The 23,549-nt window shown below is 38.1% G+C and overlaps 1 protein-coding gene across 4 annotated transcripts in view; it reads right to left on the minus strand.

The window, feature by feature from the left end:
• Positions 1-23,375, minus strand: part of EZH2 (enhancer of zeste 2 polycomb repressive complex 2 subunit) — a 49,519-nt gene extending 26,144 nt beyond the window's left edge. For 2 of the 4 annotated variants that reach the window (XM_021546265.2, XM_021546264.2), the window contains exons 1-3: positions 15,851-16,575; positions 2,525-2,648; positions 1,905-2,033 (exon numbers count right to left, since the gene is read on the minus strand). In XM_021546265.2, coding sequence (XP_021401940.2) covers positions 1,905-2,033; positions 2,525-2,641 — 246 coding nt within the window. In that variant the 5' untranslated portion in view covers positions 2,642-2,648; positions 15,851-16,575. Of the gene's footprint in view, positions 1-1,904; positions 2,034-2,524; positions 2,649-15,850; positions 16,576-23,215 lie in introns of those variants that run through there. The other 2 variants (XM_077786395.1, XM_077786400.1) reach the window with 2 other exon arrangements.
• Positions 23,376-23,549: the final 174 nt, after the last annotated feature.

The following is a 23,549-nucleotide window of genomic DNA, read 5'->3' on the forward strand; positions in this document are numbered from 1 at the left end:
GAGAAGATTTGGAGGTAGGTATAACAAAGTTTAGAACAGCTATCATAGCTACCTGAAAGGAAAAAAGAAAGTGAAGACAAAAGATCTTTCTCCTTTCCAGAAGGGAAAGATGAACAGAGGTTCACATTTCTAAAGAAATACACAAAGTAATGTAACAAACAATATACAGAGACAGTAACCCAGCAGAATGACAGAAGCCAGATTTATTTCTTTTCTTTTTAATCTGCAGCAATGAAATTAGATTTCTGCTGTGTATATTAATATTCTAGACACCATCCTATGCTACCACTTCATTCCCATTTCCGGTTAATGTTTAATTTTCTAGCTAGCAGCCACCTAACATATTTTTCATGTATTTTTAAAGAAAAAAATACAAAAGTAAAAGAATTAATTACTTTTATCTTTGGAACTAGAAGTCTTGGGCTGACAAATGGGCTATGTCAAAGTGACTCAGTATTTGGTACTAAGCCTCAGTTACGCTGCTCTGTTGTTCTGGTAGGGAACTCAGGTTGATGTCTGGTAGCTCTGCAAAGGGCACGCTATGGTCTCCACTTGATGCTGACTGTCACCAGCAATGCCCTGCACTCTTCACCAGACACAAGAAGACTTTCACACAACCTTTCTATTTCTAGCCAGTGTCTTATCAAACTCTGAAGAAATTCAGCATATTGAGAAAAGAAGATTTTAAAGTAATTTTTTAAAGTCCCCAGCATTTTTTCATCTCGCTTCTCTCACTATAAATTATGGCAACCTCGAATCAAGCATTAGAGTTCTGATTCATGAGACACAGACTGGATTGAATGGAGTAATTAGTGTGCTCTATCAATACAGGCAGGAAATTAACATAAAGAAGAGTGAACACCACGCTTGAAAGAAAAGAAAAAAGAGGAACAATCTTCTACTAACAAAAAAAATGTGAAAATTGGATGTGTAGCTGTGTCAATTATTATCAGTTCTGATCCCACACAATAGCTGTACATAAGTACATGAGTAATTGCATATTCAAGAACATTTACAAGATAACACACAAAGGTCCTCTCCTTCTTGCATTTGAACACGTGTGCACACAAATGCACCTTGGTGACACACTCCCACTCTCCAGTTCTCCACTAAAATTAAGGAAAAGAAACTCTGCAAATTTATTTGCAGATAAAGTACTTTGGTTTGCTTTTTTTAACCTATTCACAGTAAAGTCTTTTCATTCTCACCCTACCGAAGAGTTCCCTTTTCAGCTTATTACAGATAAACATCTTCAAACTTAAGTGTGAAAAAGTGCCTAAAGAGCAACTTAAAAATAAGGTAAATTAAGTTGGGATGAATATAGAGAGCTGGAATGGACTTATATCACTGAAGTTACCATGACACAGAACGCAATTCTGAGTAACACACTCTAGAACACCCCTGCTTGAGCAGGAAAGCTGCACTAGATGACATCCAGTGGTCCCTTTCAACCCTACCAATTATGTGGAAACCATTTTAGGTGCTCAAATTATGCCACAACTCATGAAAGTGTTTTTCACAAATTTAGCATCCACTTGTGAAACACAAGGATTCATTAACCTAACTCCAACTGGAGCAAGAGTAAACTCCCAGCACCACAGAGACAGAACAGTTTTATTAAAGGATGCTAAGGTATGATCCAATTATTATCAGAAATAAAGAAGTTTCACTTTTGTGTGTCATTCAAAGCCAAGTAGCCCGCTACATATTTATTGCTTTGCAGAAGTCATACGATCAAAGTACACAACAAATAAATTCTTTAAGACATTCATATGAAACACATTGGGCTGCCAAGTCATATCATGCAGAAAAAAAAATATAAAGAACAGCCAACTTTCCAGTAATAAAATGAAAACGTGTTAAGAATCTTGTGAGTGGAATTACCACAACACATGTTAACCAACCTCCCTGGTCCCGCGCAATGAGCTCACAGAAGTCATGATGTGAACAGGCTGTATCCTACGTTGTTTCCATTCCTGATTTAAGATTTCAGTTCTTTCCAGAATCTTCTGACGATTAGAATTAAACATACTCTAAAAATTAACCACAACATTATAAATAAATGAAAGGCTCTAAATTAATCTGCTAGCATCTTAGGGCAGTCTAACATTTAACCAGATATAACAACAAAAAAGTGCTCAAAACATACAAATTTAGTTTAAATGTCAGTGAGGTTCAATACAGTTCATTATCTCTTTCTTCAATTCATACCATGTTCTCACATTTAGAGAGTCACACATTTAGCATGGAACCAAATTCTAAATTGAATTTGAAAGAGAATACAGCTAATGAAGTTTCTGTATTAGCTCTCCACACCCTCTTCTGATACTTGACATTCTGGACCAAGTCACATATAAATGTATCATATATGTTTATAAGACCATAGAGTTAAGACAAGTTCCCAGTAGGATGACAAAGTATTCAATGAAATTGTTATAGCAAGTGTGAACTGTAGTACACATACTTCAGAAAATAATCAATACTTGTAAAATTTTATAAGCAATAGAACCAAAAGATAAAGTACCTTTACTTCATCAGCACGTCGGAACCTCTTGAGTTGCCTCAGTCTCATATATTCTGATTTTACACGTTTTCTCCAACAAATTGGTCCCTTCTCAGATTTTTTTCCGGTTTGACCCATGATTATCCTACAAGAGACAATGTCACGTTTGTATTACTAAGTCTGACACCACTGCTTACAGCAGTTAGGATCTTTCATATCCAATTCCTTTAATTTCTTTCAATCACACACTTGCAATACCATCCCAATACAACAGAAAAAAAAAGGAAAACATATTTAAGTGATAGGCACCAGAAAACAGTAATTTTAATAGCAAATCAGTGGACCCTTCACATTTGCACTTCTAATGCCGCTATACAAAAAGGTATCTCATGGAATTTAAAGGGGAACAAATCAAGATTGCCACTGCAAAGATACACACTGGAATCCTTGCAAGTAGACTTGTAAATTAACTTCTGGAGGACTATGTTAATGGCAGACAAACCTCTTCCTCCTTGCAGGAAAGGTCATCTTCACTAAGATACCAACTCCTACAACAGATTTCTGGAATCCTCAGATACAGAGGTAGCCCAAGAAGTACTCAGACCCACAACAGGCACTCAAGCATGAAACATTTGTAGAAATTCAGGCAATGAGTTTTGAAACAGCCAGAATAAGAGACTTTGCTCTTTTCTCAAATATTCTATAAGACCACAAACTGCCCACTGATTCCACTTTACTGATCACCCTCCTAGTGCCAAGTGTTTCATTTTTACATTACAGGACTGTTGGCAATGAACTTGTATTTTTATGCTATAATACAAATGCCTTGCCAGAATATGCCAATCTGCTCCTTATTTTTCAAAATCAAGGACCGTATGCTACAGCTATGCTGGCAATGACTATTTTGACAGCATCCTGAAACTAAACCACTACACCAAAGACTGGCTTCTTCTCAAGAGCTGCACTGTAAAGCCTACAATATTTCACTGAATAGCTCAATATATCATTCACATGGACTGAAAGGCTGAAACATCCAGTTGCCCAGGGTTAATACATTCTCAAACAAGCATAATCAGTTTGAGCAGAAACAACTCCAGCCCTTCTAATTATCAAGACAGGTCAACATGAACAGAGGTGTCCTCTTTGGCCTCGAACCCAATTGCCCAGTACTACCTTCATGGCCCCACACCACAGTTCCCTTAACAGTCCTAAGTACAGCTTTATCCAAGTTACTGGAAGCTTACTGCTCTATTTTCAGCAGTTCTGTAGAGGTCAGATTTCAGTTCTATCAGACTTGATGATGATGATGAGAGAGAAAAATCAATACAGAACCTGTTTATTCTCAAGACTATGCATTCATTTACAGTGAACAAAAAGGTAGTAAGTCTATAAAAGCCTGAACCCATTTTTATGCAAGACTTAATAAGATTTAAAGTAATATTTTGCAAGAAAAAATGTTGGGGTTTTAGATTTAGGATGAAAAAATAATTGACAAACAAATAGTAGAATTTCCAACACAAATCATTTTCCTCAAACATCCTTTGAGGAAAAAAGACACCGGATACAAATAACTATGTAATGCACCTGACTAGTCAGAAGGTAAGGATAGCGAGTTACCATGGGGAGATAAATCTAGAACAAAGCGTCAAACACAGTTACCCTGCTTACATGCACAAGACAGCAAATAAAACCCACCTGTATCTCATTCACCACAACCCTAGCAGTTACCAAAGATAAAAAAAATAAAATTATACTTAAAAAAATAATCCTAGACCATTCATGTTTGAACCAGATAAGATAATCAGTGATTCAAAGCGCACTATGATACTGATTAAAGAGCAACATAAAAGCATTATGGAGTATAGAAAAGACACTATCATATGCTAAACTAGGCAAAGTAAAAATATTGAAAAACAACCCGTTAACTGGAAATAAACTAGACATAGAATAAGTACCATTAAATAACAACCTCAATTTGTAACAGTACAGAACATCAGAATTTCTTCAGCTATGATTCAGCCAAAAGACATGGAAAAGTCAATGAACTCAAAAGATAAATGAAAGCTCAGTTGATCATACTGAAATAATATAGCCCATAAAACTGAAACACAAATTACATTTACTTACTCTAATACTGTCCCAACCACAGCTCTTTTTATTCTAGTTTCCTGGATAATAACAAATTACTCTGGCTTAAAAAAAAAAAAGCTTTCTTGACTGAAATTAAATTGCCAGATAATCCCTGCTCATCAGAAACAGATCTATAGAGAAATCACATATAATTGGATTAAAAATAACAACAAACAGACAAACCCAACAGAATTTCCATCTTTCTTTTACTTAAGTACAGTTCCAAAAAAACGTGAGAGAAATACAACCCCATTAAAAAAAAAAAAAATCCAATCTATTCATTTTCCCAGTAATGAATATCATTGCTACCTGTTGCATAGACAACTTCATAGTCAAGGCACCAAATAATACACGATAGAAAATCTTAAAATCCACACTGTTGCTTACATCAAGTTAGGGCAAGAAAAAGTTCTCTTACATAAAGCCAAAATGTTACTGGGCAACAGTCAGTGGGATATACATCACACATGAAGTCCAATGTGTATAAACAAATTAGAAACTACATCTTAAATGGTAAGTCCATATTAAGAGAAAAAGCACTTAGTGGAAAGGAAGCATATGCACAGAGAGTATAGAAAAAAATGTGTCTAAGGAAAAAAAAGTGTCTTGGATGCATGTTTGCAAAAACTTTTCAGAGACTGTCAAAATTATTATATTACTGGTCTCTGAGCAGCAGAGCCAAGTCAACTGTGTTTATATGTTTTTAGGCAGTCTAACGTAACCAAAGTAGAATTACTGTGTTGCTAACACATGTCCCCAGTCTCAGAAGAAAGCACAGAATAAACCAAGGCAGGGGGCAGGGCAGGAAGAGCATATTCACAGAGTTAATCCTCATACTGCAATTGATCTATCATCTCCACATTAGGACTACAGACAAATGCCATTGATGATTTCTCATGTCAGTTCAAAGGTCATCCCCAAAACTTTAAATTTAAGAAGCTAGACCTGAGAAACGGGGAAAAGAAGTTTCACAGGCAAGGACAGCCAGTGTTGGGGTGCAAAAAACAAGAACTATGAAAGTAGGGTGGTGCTGTACACTACTTCCCATTCCTGAAAGCAAATGTAATTTGGAGAATTAAAAGACTTCAGACAAATATCAACAATCTCTGGGGCAAGACTGCCTAGTGGTCTACGTGCCTAGAACCTGTGTGTAAGACAAACCTCTCTCAAATCACATTCTTGTGCACGTAAACAGTAGGACTGGTGAAAGCACTCTGAACTGTAACAGACTACACAGTTCCCACTTTGCTAGATAGGACAAAAACCTGCATATTTTCCTTAAAGTACATTGTATGGGAGTTACAGCTAGGACTTCAAAGCAAAGAAGCTAGTGAATGTTAAGATCAAATTTGTCAAAACTAGACAACTTTTCATATAAAGTTTCAGAATACTCCCTACAGGAGATGAAGTGGCCAAAGCTAAATCCCATCTGTCTGAGAATAGTTAAGTCTGTCTTAAGACAGCACAGTTTGAAACAGTTTCCATTTAATAAATAAAACATGATACTGATTATCTTAGCACAATGGTCTGATTCTGAGAGCCCTTAGGCCTGTCCCTCTTCTCCGTTCCCATTTCCCCTTCTGAATCCCATCAGTTGTTGGTATTGTTTTAAAAACTTATTCTTTCCCATTTTTTAATCTTTTTTTTTTGATCAAAATGGTCCAGAGAAACCATCTAACTGCCAAAGAGCCAAGTCCTGAGAAGCTCTAGAGAAAAAAAAAAAAAAAAAAAAAAACAACCCACAAACTATGTAGCAGCCAAGTTAGTTATTTATGGACCGAGTATTGCCTATCCAGAAAAGATACAAAGAAAGCAAGCATAACTCCAAAGCAGTGATACTGTTTCTAGAGAAAGCTCTTCTCCCAAAGTGCACTATGACTACCATGCACAACCTCAGCTAACCGGGACAGATCACACCTGGCATCACAGTAAGGAGGGAAACCTGGCCCTAACTCCCTGGACCCTCTTTACAGAAGAGGGAACACTGTGGGCTGTCTCACTCCACACTGGGCTATCACCCCAGTACCATGACAAAAAAGGAAATAATTATACTAATGAGAGGACCAATAGTATCCTAGACCCCCACCAAGTACAAAAAAAAAAAAAAAAAAAAACTCTTAAGGAGAAAAATAAGAGAGTACTAGGAATTAGACATACTAAAGCCACCTAAACACAAATTTAAAACTAAAACCTACAAGAAAATAGAAATTAAGACATAGCTAGTTTTTTTTTTTTCAGTTTCTACTCATACTTGCACAGCTGGAAATGAAAAACCAAAAATGGCAGTGTCCTAAAGCATATAAATTTGTTTTTTAAAGAAACCCTGCTGAGCATTTCATAATTCTGTATAAGACCCACAGCTTTAGAGCAAGTTCTTAAGAAAATTCATGCCTATAAGCTTAAAGCAGGCAACCTTTACTTTCAGCAGACAAATTGTGTACAATACATCTAGGACTCACAATGAGACAATGAAGTGTAGAACAATTTCAGCTCAAATTGCTCCTGTTTTGCCTACAGAACATAGAAATAGCCTTATTTAAAGACAACGTCCTATTTTTCTTTGATCGTTTTGGCAATATCCATCAGTGACAGACAAGCACACAGATAATTCTCTAAATTAGGCAGCCTATTCAAACAGCCATACAGCTGTCAAAAACTATATTTAAGCTCCTCTGGCTACCATGCCAAATTTCAGGAAAAAAGATAAATTAATGAAAACTTTCAACTAAGAAGCATGGGAGAACAAATGAGGGGGACTGCCCTTTTAAAAGAACACTATTAGTTTGCAATTGTGCTTAATATTACACAGTATTTTAAACTGTAGAAATACTACATTATCTTCCCACTACTCATGATCCCTATTTGGAGATATTTATGAATAGAAACATATTTTGTACAGCATAGTATAATTTACAAGTTCTTTTTTTGTGAATTAATCTACACTCATAAGGTTATTCACATAGTTTAAATATATGCTAATATAATACAGTACTTCAGAGCACTCTTAACCACCAGTTTCAGTGCACGGGTTGAGGGGACAGTGATGTTGGAGGAGAATACAAAACCCAGTAGAGAAACTGCATTTGAAATCTGATACAAATAGAATAAATAGGTAATCATGGGGGGTTTTTTGATGCCTAGAGTAGTGGGAGAGTAATGAAGATATAAAATAATTCAGATGAGGCACGGCCAGGCAGGGGAGAAGTACTGTTTCTACATCCTAGAAGGCCAAATGTTTTCACATGTGCTTCTCAGAAGCTGGAGGACCAAAGGAATGTATTTAACTGCAGGACCCAGCTCAATGGATGATACCACAGCGCTGCTTGATCTCCCCTCCAGTTCACCTTCAGCACTGCCCACAGCCCTGCAGTGACCTGCTGCCACTGACTGGAAAGCTCAAAGCCTGCACTGGCTGCAGGAGCTGTCATTTCAAATACTAGACCTTTACTAATTTAGAGTCGACACCACATCATGAAGCTACTCACCAAAGTAGCTTCCTCAGCAGCAATGGCATCTCACCATTATCCCACCCTTCCCAATTCTTCATTTTCACCCCAGTACAGCTCATTAACTACCACCAACTGACCAATGATAAATAAAAACTTACTATTGCAATTGTTTTCAGAAACACAGATGAGTTTCACAGTCCCATCCTCAGCTGTGGCATCCTCTGCACAACTATAAAGCAGGAAGAATTTTATAGAAAATCAGGGCAATGCTAGAGAAAAACTAGTGAAGGCAGTGAAACCACAAACAGGCACTGGTTTCATACATCAGTGTGCTCTGGAGTGGCAGGCATGCTCTTTAGCTGTAAGCTGTTATCAGATCCAGACAGCATACAAGTCTTTCAGCCTGAGCTTATGCAATCTTATTAATGGGCAAATTATTATATAATAAAACCTACCTGAAGTCAACACAGAACTCTTTCAAGCATCTACAGAAGTTAAAGAGGGAAAAAAAGAAAAACAAAACAAAAAAAAAACAAAAAAAAAAAAAAACAAAAAAAAAAAAAAACACCAAGCCAAAGAAAGCCAACCACACCCCACCACACCCTTCTGTGTTTTTTCACAAACCAAAAAAAATTTTTACTTGGGCAGTAGAATTTAGGACAACTTTCACATTCAACCCAAAAATGCAGAAATTTAGCAAGAGAAGGAATTAACAACATTTTTCCACAAGCCTGCAAAAAAAAATTCAGTGCTTGCTAGAAAACAGGGAAAAAACCAAATACCCCCATTAAGAATGCATTTCAAGTATCAAAATTCAATGAGTTAAGCTTACAGCTGAAGTTGTTAACTTTAACAAACCATCTCATAAAGAGCTAATATAATCTTTTTGTGACAGGATTTTACACAGCACAATACAATAAAATTATTGTTAACTGCAGCCAACTATTTTTCAGTTATGTTAAACTAAACTGCTTTGAAACTCTTAGAAATTTCCTTTTAGTATTCTGTTTCAAGCACCCTAAATGTCAAAACAAGATAATACAGTCCATGAACCCATCTAAATCTTTCCAGAGTAAGCAGTTTCCAAAACTCTTACTACAACTATCAAGCACCTGGAAAAAAAAAAAAAACAACAAACCAATAAAACACATACATATAGCCAGACTTCAAAAAAACTAACTTGAAAATAAATTATAAATTAATGCTTTCATCTATCAGAGCTCTCTTCTACATTTATATCAGACTTTTTTAATAGCACAAAGAGATTCATAGAAAAAAATGTTGACATGCCAATATTCTTTTTTTTTCTTTTGATAAAGTAAGAGAAGTTGTTCAGTTGTGATTTCAGAGCTGCTAAGTCTTTCCACATTAAGTTATGCAAGCTGTAGGTGGGTGGGGGAAAATGATACTCACAGAACCTCAAAGGGCTTTTTACCTGTGCTATTACAGCAAACACAAAAAAAAGATATGACCAGAAGTTTTATAGTTGCCACTCTGCTTTCTGGATTTTTTAAAGTAAAACAAAACATGGTTTTCTTTCAAACTTATCTGTGTAAAATACCACGTTCTCATTTCCATGGGAATAAAAATATTCCCAAGGCCACTGTCAGCTTGGATATTTCAGAGCCCAAACTAGACCAACTAACAAAAATCTCTATCGCTGAAATTCAACATTATAAAGATTAATATAGTTTATTAATAATACTTCACAAAAATCAACAACAGCACATTTAATCTTTTACAGAAGTAATTAGAGAAATAGATGGGAATAAAGTGTAGTGTGTTTTTATTATTTTATATCACAGAAATGTGATATTTTAAGTTTGTAGTACAGTTCAACCTAGTTTTAAACAAGAAATGCCTAAAAATACTTATATATTAAATTTATATCATGTTGTTATTCCATATGCTGAAGTACTGTATTATTAAAAGCAGCTTAAATTTCAAGAAATAACTTACATCAAATGCTACCATCAGTTCAACTACCTTCCTCAAATGCTATTTGGTGTCAGTTTGACCTGGAAAAGACATCTGTCCACTATATCAGTGGTCACTCATTTCTACTTCTACACAGCCTTCTCTACTGTGAGTGCTTAAGTGCTTATGATTCTGTAATCAAACTAGGTCAGGCAGGGAAAAAAAAAATCTGTCTGAACAGCCCAGAAAATGAACATACTTGGTTTTTAAATACATTTTTTCAACAAAATCAGCTCCACATGCCGGTTTGTTCAGCAGCCATGGGTTTGTTCAGTCTGTTCAAGCCATGAATTCTTGAATCCACATGAGGGACAGAGGGGCGACATTGGGGCAGAAACAAGAGGAAGAACTAAAACAGGAGAGGGCAACAGCTCAGACTTCAACACAAGCATTTGTGAAACCATGCCATTCATCTGATACTCAGTTTTACTGGTACAGAAAAATTATTCTTAAAAAACAGAATCAGGAAGCATTTCTTAAGCCATCCATGCCAGCTGTGCCACTCTTTGGGCAGATAAAGGCCAGCAGCTTGTATTTGCCTACAAAGGCTTAACTAGTACCAAGTTCTCTTTGGGAGTATCTAAAAGAAAATGATCCGTTAACTGATCTAAGCAGGTAACTCCAAATATTTCATCTGGTCTTCCTCACTCTGACAGGCATCAGTGGTTGTGGACGACATAGGTTATCAAAATACTCTAGATCCGTTCTGACAAGATTACATGTTCTGCAAGAATGTTCTTGATCACTCAAGAGAGGGAAACTTTTACAGGCTATTATCAAAGACAAAACTATTAACTAATTAATCTGATGGAAGGAGGAGAACCATCAACAGCCTCAGATGTACCAATGCCAACCCCAAACTGAGAAGAAATGACTATGTGTGAAAATTCAGACTATTTCCTCTTTTTCCTCCTCAAATTAGCAGAAAACCTCTGACTTGCCAGCAGAATTAAAAACCTGTTCTGCAGAGTGGTTAACAATTGCATCCAAGACATTTTAGCATCAGCCCTCAAACCAACACAAACTGATGCTGGCTATAGGCTTTCCAGGTAATATGGCAGCTCCAAAAGCAGAAGGTCCACTGCTACAAATAGTCATGCTTTTATTATAAGCAGTCTCATTACAAGTATGTTGCTATTATTGTGACAGCTACTTATTTGTAATTAGTATTTGCAACACTAAAATACACTTCAATTAGTAGAGTCCCTTTTACATTACCCTGTCACTACAATATTGTTGGGGTTATGTACCACCAGCCTGAAGATTTTGCCTCCACTGAAATTGCTGTTAAATCCAAGGCCAGTGTACTTTCTCCTTCCTGATACAAACAATGGTTACTAGCTAATTAGTAATTACCTAAGAGAATTTCACTTTGCAGAACAACATTTCAACCAAACCTAAACAGCACATTCACTTACCTGTTTGCTTTTAGAAGCTGATGACAAATACATTCTAATGTACTGCTCAGCTAGAACCAGGAAAGGAAGTGGGATCTTAAAATGTAATTATTTCCTCTCTTCATTGTCTGTCTACACTACCTCAGCATCTCAGACAGACTTCGTATAGCAAATATGGTACATTTGATTGTGCTGATCAGTTACTTTAAATTACATATTTTCTGCACTCAAAAGCATAGTTTCATAACTGGACCAAAGCTGTCAATGCTGGCACCATAAATATCCGAACCGGCAATGAAGAAGCAGAACCATGAAACCAGAGCCAAGGGAAAGCAGAAAAAAAGCTCTCCTCTTCAATGCAAGCAAACCATTCCAGCATATCATCCACTTGTCTTAGACTACAATATTTATCTTCCACACTATGTAAAACATCTCATTCACAATACGCAGTTTTTTGTTCTTTACAGCACAATCAATGCATTATCAATGCAGTTAATGCATTAACTACTTCAGCAGGATTAGCTTTCAAGAAGCTGTTGCCTGCTATCTCTTCATCAACTAAAGATTGCTCTCAAAAGATGTAGTCAGTGGCAAAAAATAGCAGCAAACTTGTCTACATCACTTGTCAGTGCAAGACAAATGAAAAACTAGTGTAGGTTCTTTCAACTGCATTCTGCCATGTACATTCCACATCCCACTACCGCTACTCAACAAGTATTAGCAAAAGTCAAAGGCTTCAAGGTATGTTCTATTTATTCCTACAAATATTCTTTTAGAATACCACATAAGCTCCCCAAACTCCTGAACACGCTTAAAAATGTGTCATGCTTTTGTCTGTTTCTGGGCCTTATCAAAACTGGATGAGTCGCTCTGAGAATTTCAACCACTACATAATGGAATTAACTCCCTGAATAGCTTGTTTTCCTACATAAATCAGAGCTAAACCCGGACAATCAGAATTTGAGCACTATTCTAGCTCTTCTACTGAAACATGCCAATCTATGCTAAAATGAAAATACAAAAGGCAACAGACAAGACTCAGTAAGGGATTTCATTTCAATATAGGAAGAATATTCTTCCTGGTGAGTGTGGTCCAGCATAGGAATGTATTAAACAGAGGTGTCAGAATCTTCACTCTTGAAAACATTTTAAAAGTGGTCTGGAAAATATTATTTCAGTGCTGACCTAACCCAAGTTGGAGACTGGATCAGAGGACTTCTAGATCTAAAACAATCCTACAAGTCAATATATCTCTCAGCTGGGCCCACCATCTCAGAACAAGGACCACACTATGTCTAAAGCTCATTCCAGGGAGTTTGTTTGCCTTTTAAATTTTAGTTAATATTCAAAAGATGAAAACAATGAGCACTGTCACTCTCAGTATTTCAATCTGCTACAGACACAATGTGAAAAACACTACCATTAAAGGAACAGTAATTTGTGAATTAAAATGCTTAAGAGCTTAATCAGACTAAACTCTTGAGTTTGGTGTACAATCACTGATTCTTATAATCAGTAGAAACATTAGTCTCCTTTAACAACTGCATCAGCTAGTTAGTTCATACATTCCTTCCCACTATTCCATGTATTGGTTCATTTGAAAGATGCCTTGAATGAACAGTACAGTTAGAACTTTCAACTCTCTCTCTCAGAAACTGTAATTAAAAAAGATTGGAAAACTCTTCACTAATTAAGAAAGCAGTCTAACTAAAATGCTTAAACTGAACATTATGTTTAAAATAAATAAAAGACCATATATAAAGGGCTGTTACTTTCAAATTAGCTGTCTTCATAGCCTAATGGGGTTCTGCTTCTCTTATAGCCCAACCTTTGTGTCTTTGAAGTGGCACTTTTTTCAGACCTTTTACTTTCCACCATTTAAGTGACTACAGCCTTAGCTTGCATTTGGCATACTTAAGATCAGAAGGGTGATCTCTACCCTGGTATATTAAATGCTGAGTTGTCTTCTGGTTCGGGGCTTGTTCTGGCTTTTTTCCTCCTCTTTTTTTTTTTTTAATTTAAACATATTCTAGAAGAAATCACTAAGTGAGTCAAGAGGGAGACACATTCACAATAAGCAACTATTCTATGATTTGGTTCCTCAAAATGTATTGAAACATGTGCTGCCTCAATTATTTCTTCCCAAGCACAATGGTTTTTTGGACTTTGTTACTACCCCACTACCTCTTTAAGTTAATAGCCACCAATTAATACTTCAGGATACTCAATACTTATAAGATGCTTTCCTGTATCTTTTGATTAAGAATTTCAGGTAATTTTTAAACAGGCATATATTAAAAAAAAAAAAAAAAAATCCCCATTTTTGTGGCAATTTCACACCTGGTCATGACGTGCTACCTTGATCTATCATATACAAAGCGACTATGCACAACCTTTTCTCTTACAGCTAGGTACAAGTGGCTATTTCAGTGAACTAAGAGTACAGTTTCATGACATATTTAATCCAATTAAACTACTTATTTGTAGTAGTACTACTCTGAAACTAACTTATTAACTATAACGACTATATTTTTATTTGCAGGATTATTTCCCAAAGCAAAACTAGTTACCACTGGAGTGGTTATTAAAATATTATAACATAGGCAATACCTTGAATCTGAGCTAAGCAATGTGTCAGAATTTCCTCTAAATTGATGATTTTTAGCCTTCTTGTGATAACAAGGCTGATGAACTCTTCTGCATACATACTCTACAGGAACTACTGATGCAAATGGTAAGCATAAACCAAATGTGTCATGGTTTACTGTCCACTAAGTTACACATATGTTCTCCAACAGTTTCGTGAAGGATTACAAGTACTCTGGCCTTATGAAAAGCTTCATCATGAACATATATTCTATAAAAAATAAAACACTTAAGAGATAGGAGAAGTCATTAAAAAGCAAATTACAAGGGAGAAACACCACTTAGGGCTGCAGACACTGATGTGTCAACAGAGAGCAGCCCTTATGCAAGCAATGCCACTGCAGTCAACCACCATTCCAAAGACTGCTCTCTGCTCCAGTATGAAACAATTACATACAGTATTTTACAGCAGCTACAATCCTGTGCCGTACGCCTAGATGTTGCTAGGGAATGCTCCTATCTTAGATATTAAGAATTCTAACCTTCGGTCAGATTTGGTAGGAGCACCTGTTTGCCCTCCGCATAGTTAACTCCTGACTTAGGCTTGCCTTGATCATAACACATACTTTCCTTCATCAATTACTGTTTCCAGTCTGCTTTTAACAGTTGAAGTAATCTCTCCAAGCACAGTTCCTCATTACTGCACAAACATATCAGACAAAAATTGCCAGCTTTAACTTTCAAGCATCACCCCTACTTTATGCTGGCATTGCTACAAAAAAGAAGCCCTTTTACTTGCACCTGCGCTATCATTTCCCTCCTGACAGCAGGAGAATTTTTGCAGCCATTGACAGAAGCAAGGAAGTTCTCTGGCTGAAAATATCTTGCTGCTTTTGACTGAAGAAAGTGAGCATCCAGTCATTCTGGCCCCACCTAAAGACACTGACCCATGGCCTTAGGCAATCCAATTTTCAACTCCTTGTGACAGTACTAAATGCCTACGTCTGCAGATCAGTTTCTGGGTGTGCTCAGTTCATATTATTTTTTTTTTTTTTAATGCTCTCCTCACTCAGTAAGTCAGAGCAGTTCAGTTTTACTGACACACAAGACACGAGGGAAACATGTCAGCTCGAGGGCTCACAGAACTCATGTTTTCTTCAATCATGCTCCCCATCTGATTTCTTTTAAATTATAAATATTAGTTTGCCTCCTACAGCATTTTGTTTCTTGCTTTCTCCCCGAACAGTTCATTCACATTCACAATTTAAAACTATGTTGCATTAAAATCCTTCTCAAGAGTTTCTACCATTATTATATACTGACCAGGCAGATACTGAAATCTCCCTCAGACAAGGAAGAAAGAAAGGAAAGAATGAGGCATCAAGAAGCTCTTGGATATCAAATAGAAAGAAATGGTCCTTCACTCCCTTTTGCTTCCTGGAAAAACTTGAGAAATCTTAATTTATCTTCTTGCTCTGCTCTTTTTAAATGAGAATCTTCTATTTTTCTGCATTAGAAAACTAGCAAAGCAAAGCAACTGCCAGTATTCAACACCCCTTACTCTATCTGCAAGCACATTAAAAACTTTGCAGCTCAGAGTTTACAAGTAACTCTTGATCATCCAGAAGCCTTTCAGAAAACAATCAAATTTGTGTTCCTTAACATCTAAAATAACCTTAAACAATCTGCTTCAGAAATTTAAATAACAATCATTAGAAAACCCACAAGAACTCATGTGGTCATGACAAAACCCCCCAATCATTTAAAAGTTTGTGTAACTAATTATAGGTTGATTAAACATGAAGTACCTGAGCAAGATCCCACAACAGCACTGTTATAGAAATCAAGCTTATTTCAGATTTTCTATGAGACGAGGAAGGAGAGCATCAATTTGATGACTTCTTTCTTCCTAATAGCACACTGCCTTCAGATTTATTTTGACATTATCTCATTTTGTGGGAGTTCTTCATTTAGAACATTTACTCATCAAACACTGGTATGGATGCTTCTCAGTTTCATTCTCTTCAGTAGAGAAAAACAAAAATGTTATGTCTGTTAAAAAGAAAACAAGATTTCAATATAAATAATTAGTTTTTCAATACATTTTCTTACACAAATTTAACAATAGATTACAAAAAAGTAACAGAACATAATTTGTTTTCAGACAGTCCTTAAAAGACAAATCCATACTGGAGTGTTCTATCTATATAAGCATGACTGCAACTTTCAAAGCTATTCTTCCCTTCAAAAAAATCTTTCTGTGTCCCCACTTCAGGATTTAGAGAAGTAAAAACAGACATTAAATCATTACTGAATGCCACTTAAGGAGTAAGAGTAACCCATTTAAAAGAAAAAACCTTTCAATTCCCTACATTACCACTTTCTTCCAGTACATTTCAATACTTGATACTTCTAGAAAAATACCAGTTTGGAAATAAAAACAAGAAGTTCTCAAGTGGTTGTCCACTTGGGTGCGGAAGGGGAAAGAGAGAACAGGGAGATCATAACCAAATATTTCATATTAAAGACAGAACCAAATTGGCAGTAACTGAAACTGACATCTCACTTCACTTTGGGCAACGTGAGCCGTACACCATGCACCAGGTAATGCAACTATTTGCTTTTCACTTTGATATCTGCATCTATAAATACTTCTAACATTTGCATGGATGAGTAAGATTATTTGGCTCAAAAAACAAATAAAACATTTTAAAACTCCAAGCAACACTACAGCAACAAAAAGTTTCAAGCTTGAATTTGATCATACATTTTGCAAGTCACAATTAAAACCATCCCACGTTCCTCACAGCAAACCAAGCCTGGTTATTTGTCAGGAGAAAGTTTTATGCATAAAACTTGAGCTTCACCTTTGAGTTGCTCAAATGCATACCTCCAGAATTTCTCCTTTCACACTCATTCACAGACACCCAGAGGAATTAGATGACTCCCACACACATTCCAATTAACCTCTGTTGCCTAACACCTCCATCTCTTAAAAATTTAGCTTTTTGATATCCTGGATAAATCTGGCAGAAAAAGTAACATTTGCTAGAAACACTCCAGACATGTCTCCACAGGAAAAATAATTTATGATGCGAATTTGAAGAACACAGTCAATTCCACCTGAACTTGTTTTGTGGACACACCTTTTATACTCTAGAACCTAAAATAGCCACAGGTTCTTCTGTTCAACCCATACCTGCAAAAGCAACACACTCCACACAGGAAACACCCTGATGCACAACAATTCAGGTTCAATAGTTATTCCATACTCTTTCCCTGCTTAGGCAAATAGCCTAAAAGCTTAACTTTGAATTCCAAAAATCCATAATTCCAAAATGAGTTTCAAATGATGAAAGTAACTGTAAGAGTTACTTAACAAACAATCATTTAAAATTTCACAAAATAACTGGGTCTAATGTATGGCTTCCTTATTCTGTAAGGTATACAGTGATAAATCCACATGCACGTAATATTATATGTTGCTTAAAAAGGGAAAAAAATACAGATACTACTTTTCCAGAAGCTTGACTTAATACAGAAAACTAATTAGAAAGAGTTGATCTTGGAAAAAGCCAAAGAAAAAGGTAAAGGGGAAAAAAAAAACAAACCAAACATGCAAGCCCAAAAACTCCACCATCTTCCAGTGAAAAAGAAAACATCTCCCTTAGGCTGTGGAAGAGAACTGCAAATACTAAATGAGGTCTTGGGACCGTATGTCTCCTGGCTTCAAAGCAAACATGAATATCTGCTGTTTTATTCTTAACATAGTTTAACCCCCAGGAATGGTTAAATTATGTTAAGACTAAAACAACGTATGTTGATCTCTTCTCCCAATAATTACTGGATTTAGCTTTGCACTAAACACATTGGCAATAAATACTCATTAGAAACATGGCACAAACTAGTGGACATACAAGTGGAAGAAGTTAACACAAAGGACAGAATTTACACTGTCTTGTTTATATACTATAACACTAAAAAAGAGACAATAATACCGACTTTAATCCATTTGCCATGGTACAGTTCCATGGGTAAATCAAGTATCTGCAACACATACCCATACGACTTCTTATAGAAGCAGCAAAATTAATTCCAGCTCTAGAATTTTTAATCTTATTAGTAAAAACGAAATCAGACTACACACCAAAAATATAAAGCTTGCCAGATCCACTCATGCTAAGAAACATGGAAAGGAAACCAGCACACATTAAAAACATTAAAATTATATATGAGTTATAAGATTTGAGTTTCTTTCCTTTCAAATACTTTGTTTCTTTAAATTATATCTGATGGCTTTGGGATTTAAACTGAACATGCAGGCTGTGAATAGAGAATGCATGGCAGGAAAAACTGAACTAACCATGTAAAAGGCAGAATGGAAAGAAGCCAGATACAACAAATAACTGACAAGGGAAATAGGCCTGGTTCTAGATCAAAAAAACGATTTAAAGAAATCATACCCTCCTGTAAAGATTTATTTTCAGTTCATATCCAAAAAAGCCTAGGATGTGAACTGCAATTTGTACTACTTTGCTTGCATAATTACACATACAATGTTATTCAAGCAGGCACCATATGTATATACAAAAAAAAAAAAAAAAAAGAAAACTAATAGCAAATTCTGGAGTATTCAGTAATTGTGTATCAAGGAAGTCTTTATTTGCACACAGTAAGACACCAGTTTTACCTCATTTGCTAATTAAATTATATATATCCCAATTAGAAGCTTTGGAAGTACTACATCACATTTTCAAGCAAATGACAACACTGTGCTGATCCACTCACACCATTACACTGTTATTTTTATCCACAGCATTCAGATCACGCACAGTATGTATCTAAATGTCCAAATGGCCTTCTTACTTTAAGAGTACTACTGATTTTACCACTAGATAGGAAGTGGAGAATGCATTATAAATCATTCCAAGTCAACAGCAGTTTTTACAAACAGAGCAGAGACACAATACATGAAAAATCCTATGTCCAAGCTTCAGCCAGGTAGCCAAAAGCTTTCTTAAATGAGAGTGCAATCCACACTAATTTGGGGGAGTGTTGTTTGGTTTTTTTGTTTGTTTGTTTTTGTGTGGACACAGCAAGGACATTAATAGACTTGCCCTTCTCTCTCAATATTTTTCAATTACAATCCATTTACAAACCTGTGGCTAAATAATTATTTATATATATTTTTAATTCCTTTCTTCTTTAGTATTTTTTTTAAAGTTTAATTTGTCAATTTTATATGCAAATTACACTTTTCTTCTTAATAGTTGTCTCTACTCAAGTTTAGTACTGTTACTCTACCTCTTAATTCAGAACCAAGTCCACAGTCTGACCCATCTTAGTGGAAATCTAGGTGTATAATCAAACTGCCTACTACTATCAGTTACAGAAAGCAGCATGTCTTAGAAAACTTCCCTGTATCTTGCTTGGAGCACAATAGAACCGTCCCTCAATAAATTTTATTTTTAGTTTCACCTCATCCATAAATAGACCTACAAACCATCAACCCAAAGTATTTAACTGATCTGTATGAGAACAGATAGAATACCTACTTAGCAATTCTGTACGTTGTTTTCCTTTTAATCTTTAGCTCAACAAAACCCTTGGGCATATACTCAGCTAAAAAATAAACCTGAGCATTTGACTAAATTGTAACAAGTGTTATCACCATTTGCCTGTGAAGCACCCCTGTCTCTTCTGCATACAATTTATACAAGATTTTGCTGGTTTGGCAACATTTTATACAAGATTTTATTTTGCCTCACTGTTTTCCTTGCAGACATAGCTACTTTAACAAAATTATTCCTTAAAAGGTGTCAGTGCAGGAGTAACTCATCCATTTAAAGACTGACTTAGCCACTCCAGAACAGTTGTACAAGTCATACACTTAGGTGTTAAATGTGTAGATACATTTATAGATAGATACATTTACAGATGCTGTCTTCAATCAGACACCACTTCAACAGGCCCAGTACAACTCTCCATGGACCTTGCTGACGGAAGGAACAGAAGGCTGGAAGCAGCTTCAACATTAAAATAAACCTCCTGTTACTGTCCTACAGCTTCTTTTAACAGTGGTCTTGTTTGTCAATGTAAGTGTTACACAAACGCCTCCATCAAATCATTAAGAATCAAATTTACAGTATGCAGATAATTTCCTTCACTCTTTAAAAACACCTGGTAAAGTGAATTTTTCTTGGATAAGTAATACTGCCAAAATTACTTTATCGACTCCGTGAACTTCCTTGCTCAGCAAAGCCCAGGTTCTGGTTCTGTTCCTGAGATTTTCAGTATCCCTGCTGTGGAAAACGTTATTCCCCCCAAAACTTCACAGATACTTTTCCTCAAATCAGCTAAGATCCATCTGTAAGTACTAACAGTAGAATTACAGAACTTCCAGATTACAGCCAACACTAAAGTTTTTCCACAGCACTTTTGCTCAAACACAATGTAAAGTAGGCATTTATTATATGTGCCTTCTGTCAGTGCTGCAGCCATTTTAAGAAATAACTCTCACTGTTCAATCACATGAATATAGAACCTTCATCTAAAATTGTTACTCAGTTTTATCATTACAGCTGAGAACTTACTAAAACACATCCATAATCTATACAGGCACAGAAACTGAACAGTTTTGTGAATGGTGACAGAGCACTTCTTTTGATTAATTGCAAGAGGAATTTTAGAGTGCACCAACTTTCCTGGGAGCACTGTTGGCCTGCACCAGATTCTAGATGTAGCTTATTCTGACATAAGCTTCTTTACAGAAAGTGGCTTGCAGTCTCTCTATATCTAACACAGCTCATGCATTCAATAATGCACTATAAAAATTCCCTTCTCCCTAAGCCAAAGTTTCTTTGCAGGTAAGAAGTAGCACGGGAATATTTACATTTCACTTATGAAGGTTGCAATGTTACAGAACAAACAAAAACCAGTTTGAAAGCATGTCTTCAAAGAAATCACCATATTTTAGCTTGTTGGCAGTTTTAGCAAGAAAGGAAAAAAACACAGCGGGGTGGGGGGGAACGCTGAGCTTGAATTTCAGGTCTCCGGTCTAAGCTCACACACCACCACTTCAGCTCATTTTAAACTGAACGGTGACATTTTATGACTTTTTGAAGGTGCAGAGTTTCAGCGTCTGCCACTTTTAAAGGTGAAATTACATATTAAAAAAATCTATGAAAGAACTCTAAATTTCTTCCCAATTTTTTTCCTAAATTAAAGTCTTGAATCCTTCCAAAGTTCCAGACAAGAATAGCAGTTGGCATCTCATGGAACATTATACTGTCACAGATTTCTGCACAGGTTGTTTAGCTTTAATTGTTACTTTAATTTCTCATGGAGGCGGAGGAAGGAAAAAAATATTTTTCCTTTTTGCTTCTTGCAAAGGAAACTCCAGAACAAGAAATGTGACGTTTTTATTTAGTACTTTGTAAAAGTACTAGGTCTTAAAATCATTCAACACATCACAGAAAACTTTTGAGTCACATCTCCTAAAATACTGAAAGGGCATTTTCTGAAAGACTTAGTACATTTCAAATAGTCACATTTTAATAATCACTAGTGAGCCTAGTTATTGTACACTATGTACAAGTAATACCCATCCTTCTGCAGATACTTGATTGTTACCACAAATAAACATTCCCAGGACTCTCAATTTGATATAGACACTGGGAACAAACAAGGAATTACCTTTAAATTTTTATAAATTGCATAAAGAATCTGAATGTGCCAACCCCCCCCAAAAAATATTAGCCTATCTTTGAGAAGAATCCCCACCTAGATGTGAAGATCACACTAAACGTGCTGGCAAAAACTCTTTGCTGAAATCTGTATTAGTAAGAACCAAACTCACAATAGCTGAAAGTAGAGTTGCTAGACTTAAGAAAAGACAAACCTATCCTGCTAAAATTAAATTACCTTCTCCAAACTGTTACGTGCTTCTCATCAGAGAGAATAAGAATCTGAACTTCCAGCTTTAGAAATTTAAAAAACTTTTCTCTTGCTCAAATAAAATCAGTATGGTGCTTTGTAAGTTAGAAAGTATCTCGAATAATGTACAAGTTTGTTGTCCCATTCCTGCCGCACATCTGTGCACGCGTTGCTTTTCTTTAGTGTATGAATAACAATTTTGGAATCACCACGAAGACCTGGTAATGTTAAATACATGTGCATGATGCCACAACACACCGATTTCTTTATCCAACCACACATTTGTTGCTCACGGACGGCTCAGCCCAGCACTCTCCTTCACACCTCCCCAGACACCCTACCTTTAAACAGTGCTCCGTATCGCCGTGCTTGGCGATATGAGACCCAAAACCCCGGAATTTTCAGCTATTTATGAACTTTCTCCCGGCGCTCTGGAAGATCGGGATCGCACGGTGATCTCCACGATTAGGAAGTTCGCCGGAGCAGCCGCCAGACCGAGCTCCCCCCCGGCCCCTCCCGAGCTCTCTCCCTGAGCCCGGAGCGCCCCAAAGCCGAGGCGGGACCCCCAGCGCAGCCCCGCCGTCCCGCGGGCGGGCGGCCCGGGCGCGCTCAGCCTCCCCGCCCGGCCGGCCCCGGCTTCCGGGAGCCCGGGCGGACTGTCCCGGCTCCCGGGAGAGAGGGACGAGCTGCGTGCCGCGCTGCCCACGGCGGGCACACGGCTTTCGGGCGCACGGCTTTCGGGCTCGACACGCACGCACACCTCCCTCTGCCCGCGCCGGGGCCACCGCCGCGTGCCGCCGGCTGGAGCGGAGAGGAGGGGAAGGGAATCGCCGGGTCTGCCCCCCGCTCTGCCTCCCGCCGCCCCCGCCCTTCGAAGGAGTGACGGCGAGCTCGCCCCCAGCCCGGGCGTGCGCCCCGCCGGGCGGGGACCGGAGCCGCCGGCCGGGCTGGACGGAGCCAACTTAGACAAAGGGCACTCCAGACTCCATGTCTCCCCCCTCCAGCTGTCACCGGCCGGGAGCCCGCGTGTCTGCCCGCCGGCTCCCCGCGGGAAGGGGACGCGGCTGCTCCCCGTGAGCCGCCGCCGCCGCTGCCCCCATCCTCCCCTTCCTCCCTGCCGCCCCCTCCCCTCCTCTCCTCCCCTCCCCCATGACAAAGGACCCGGGTATAAATAGCCGCTCCCGGCGCCGCCGCCGCCTCGAGCCCGCGAGGTGTCGCTCGCCCGCCCGCTCACTCACCCGCCCCCCCGCCGCCCCGGCTCCGCGCCGCCGCCGCTCCCGCCGGTGCCGCCGCCAGCTCCGCTCGGCGCTCCCGCTCTGCCTCCCTCCGCCTCCGGCTGCCGGATTCACCCTCCCGGACCGAGCGCCAAACACGCCGGCCCAATCGCCATCGCGCTCATTGGCGAGCGCCGAGCGCCGCCTCCATTGGACGGGCGGCCGCGGCCGGGGCCCCGCCGGGCCAATCGGGCGCGGCGGCGGGCGGGGCGCGGGGCGCGGCCTCGCTCCCCACGTGCGGGGGGGGCAGGGAGGGGTGGGGAGAACTCTTTGTTCTCGCGCTGCCCGCGCGGGGGGA

This window comes from Lonchura striata, chromosome 1 (assembly GCF_046129695.1).
Source record: "Lonchura striata isolate bLonStr1 chromosome 1, bLonStr1.mat, whole genome shotgun sequence".
Classification (NCBI taxonomy): domain Eukaryota; kingdom Metazoa; phylum Chordata; class Aves; order Passeriformes; family Estrildidae; genus Lonchura; species Lonchura striata.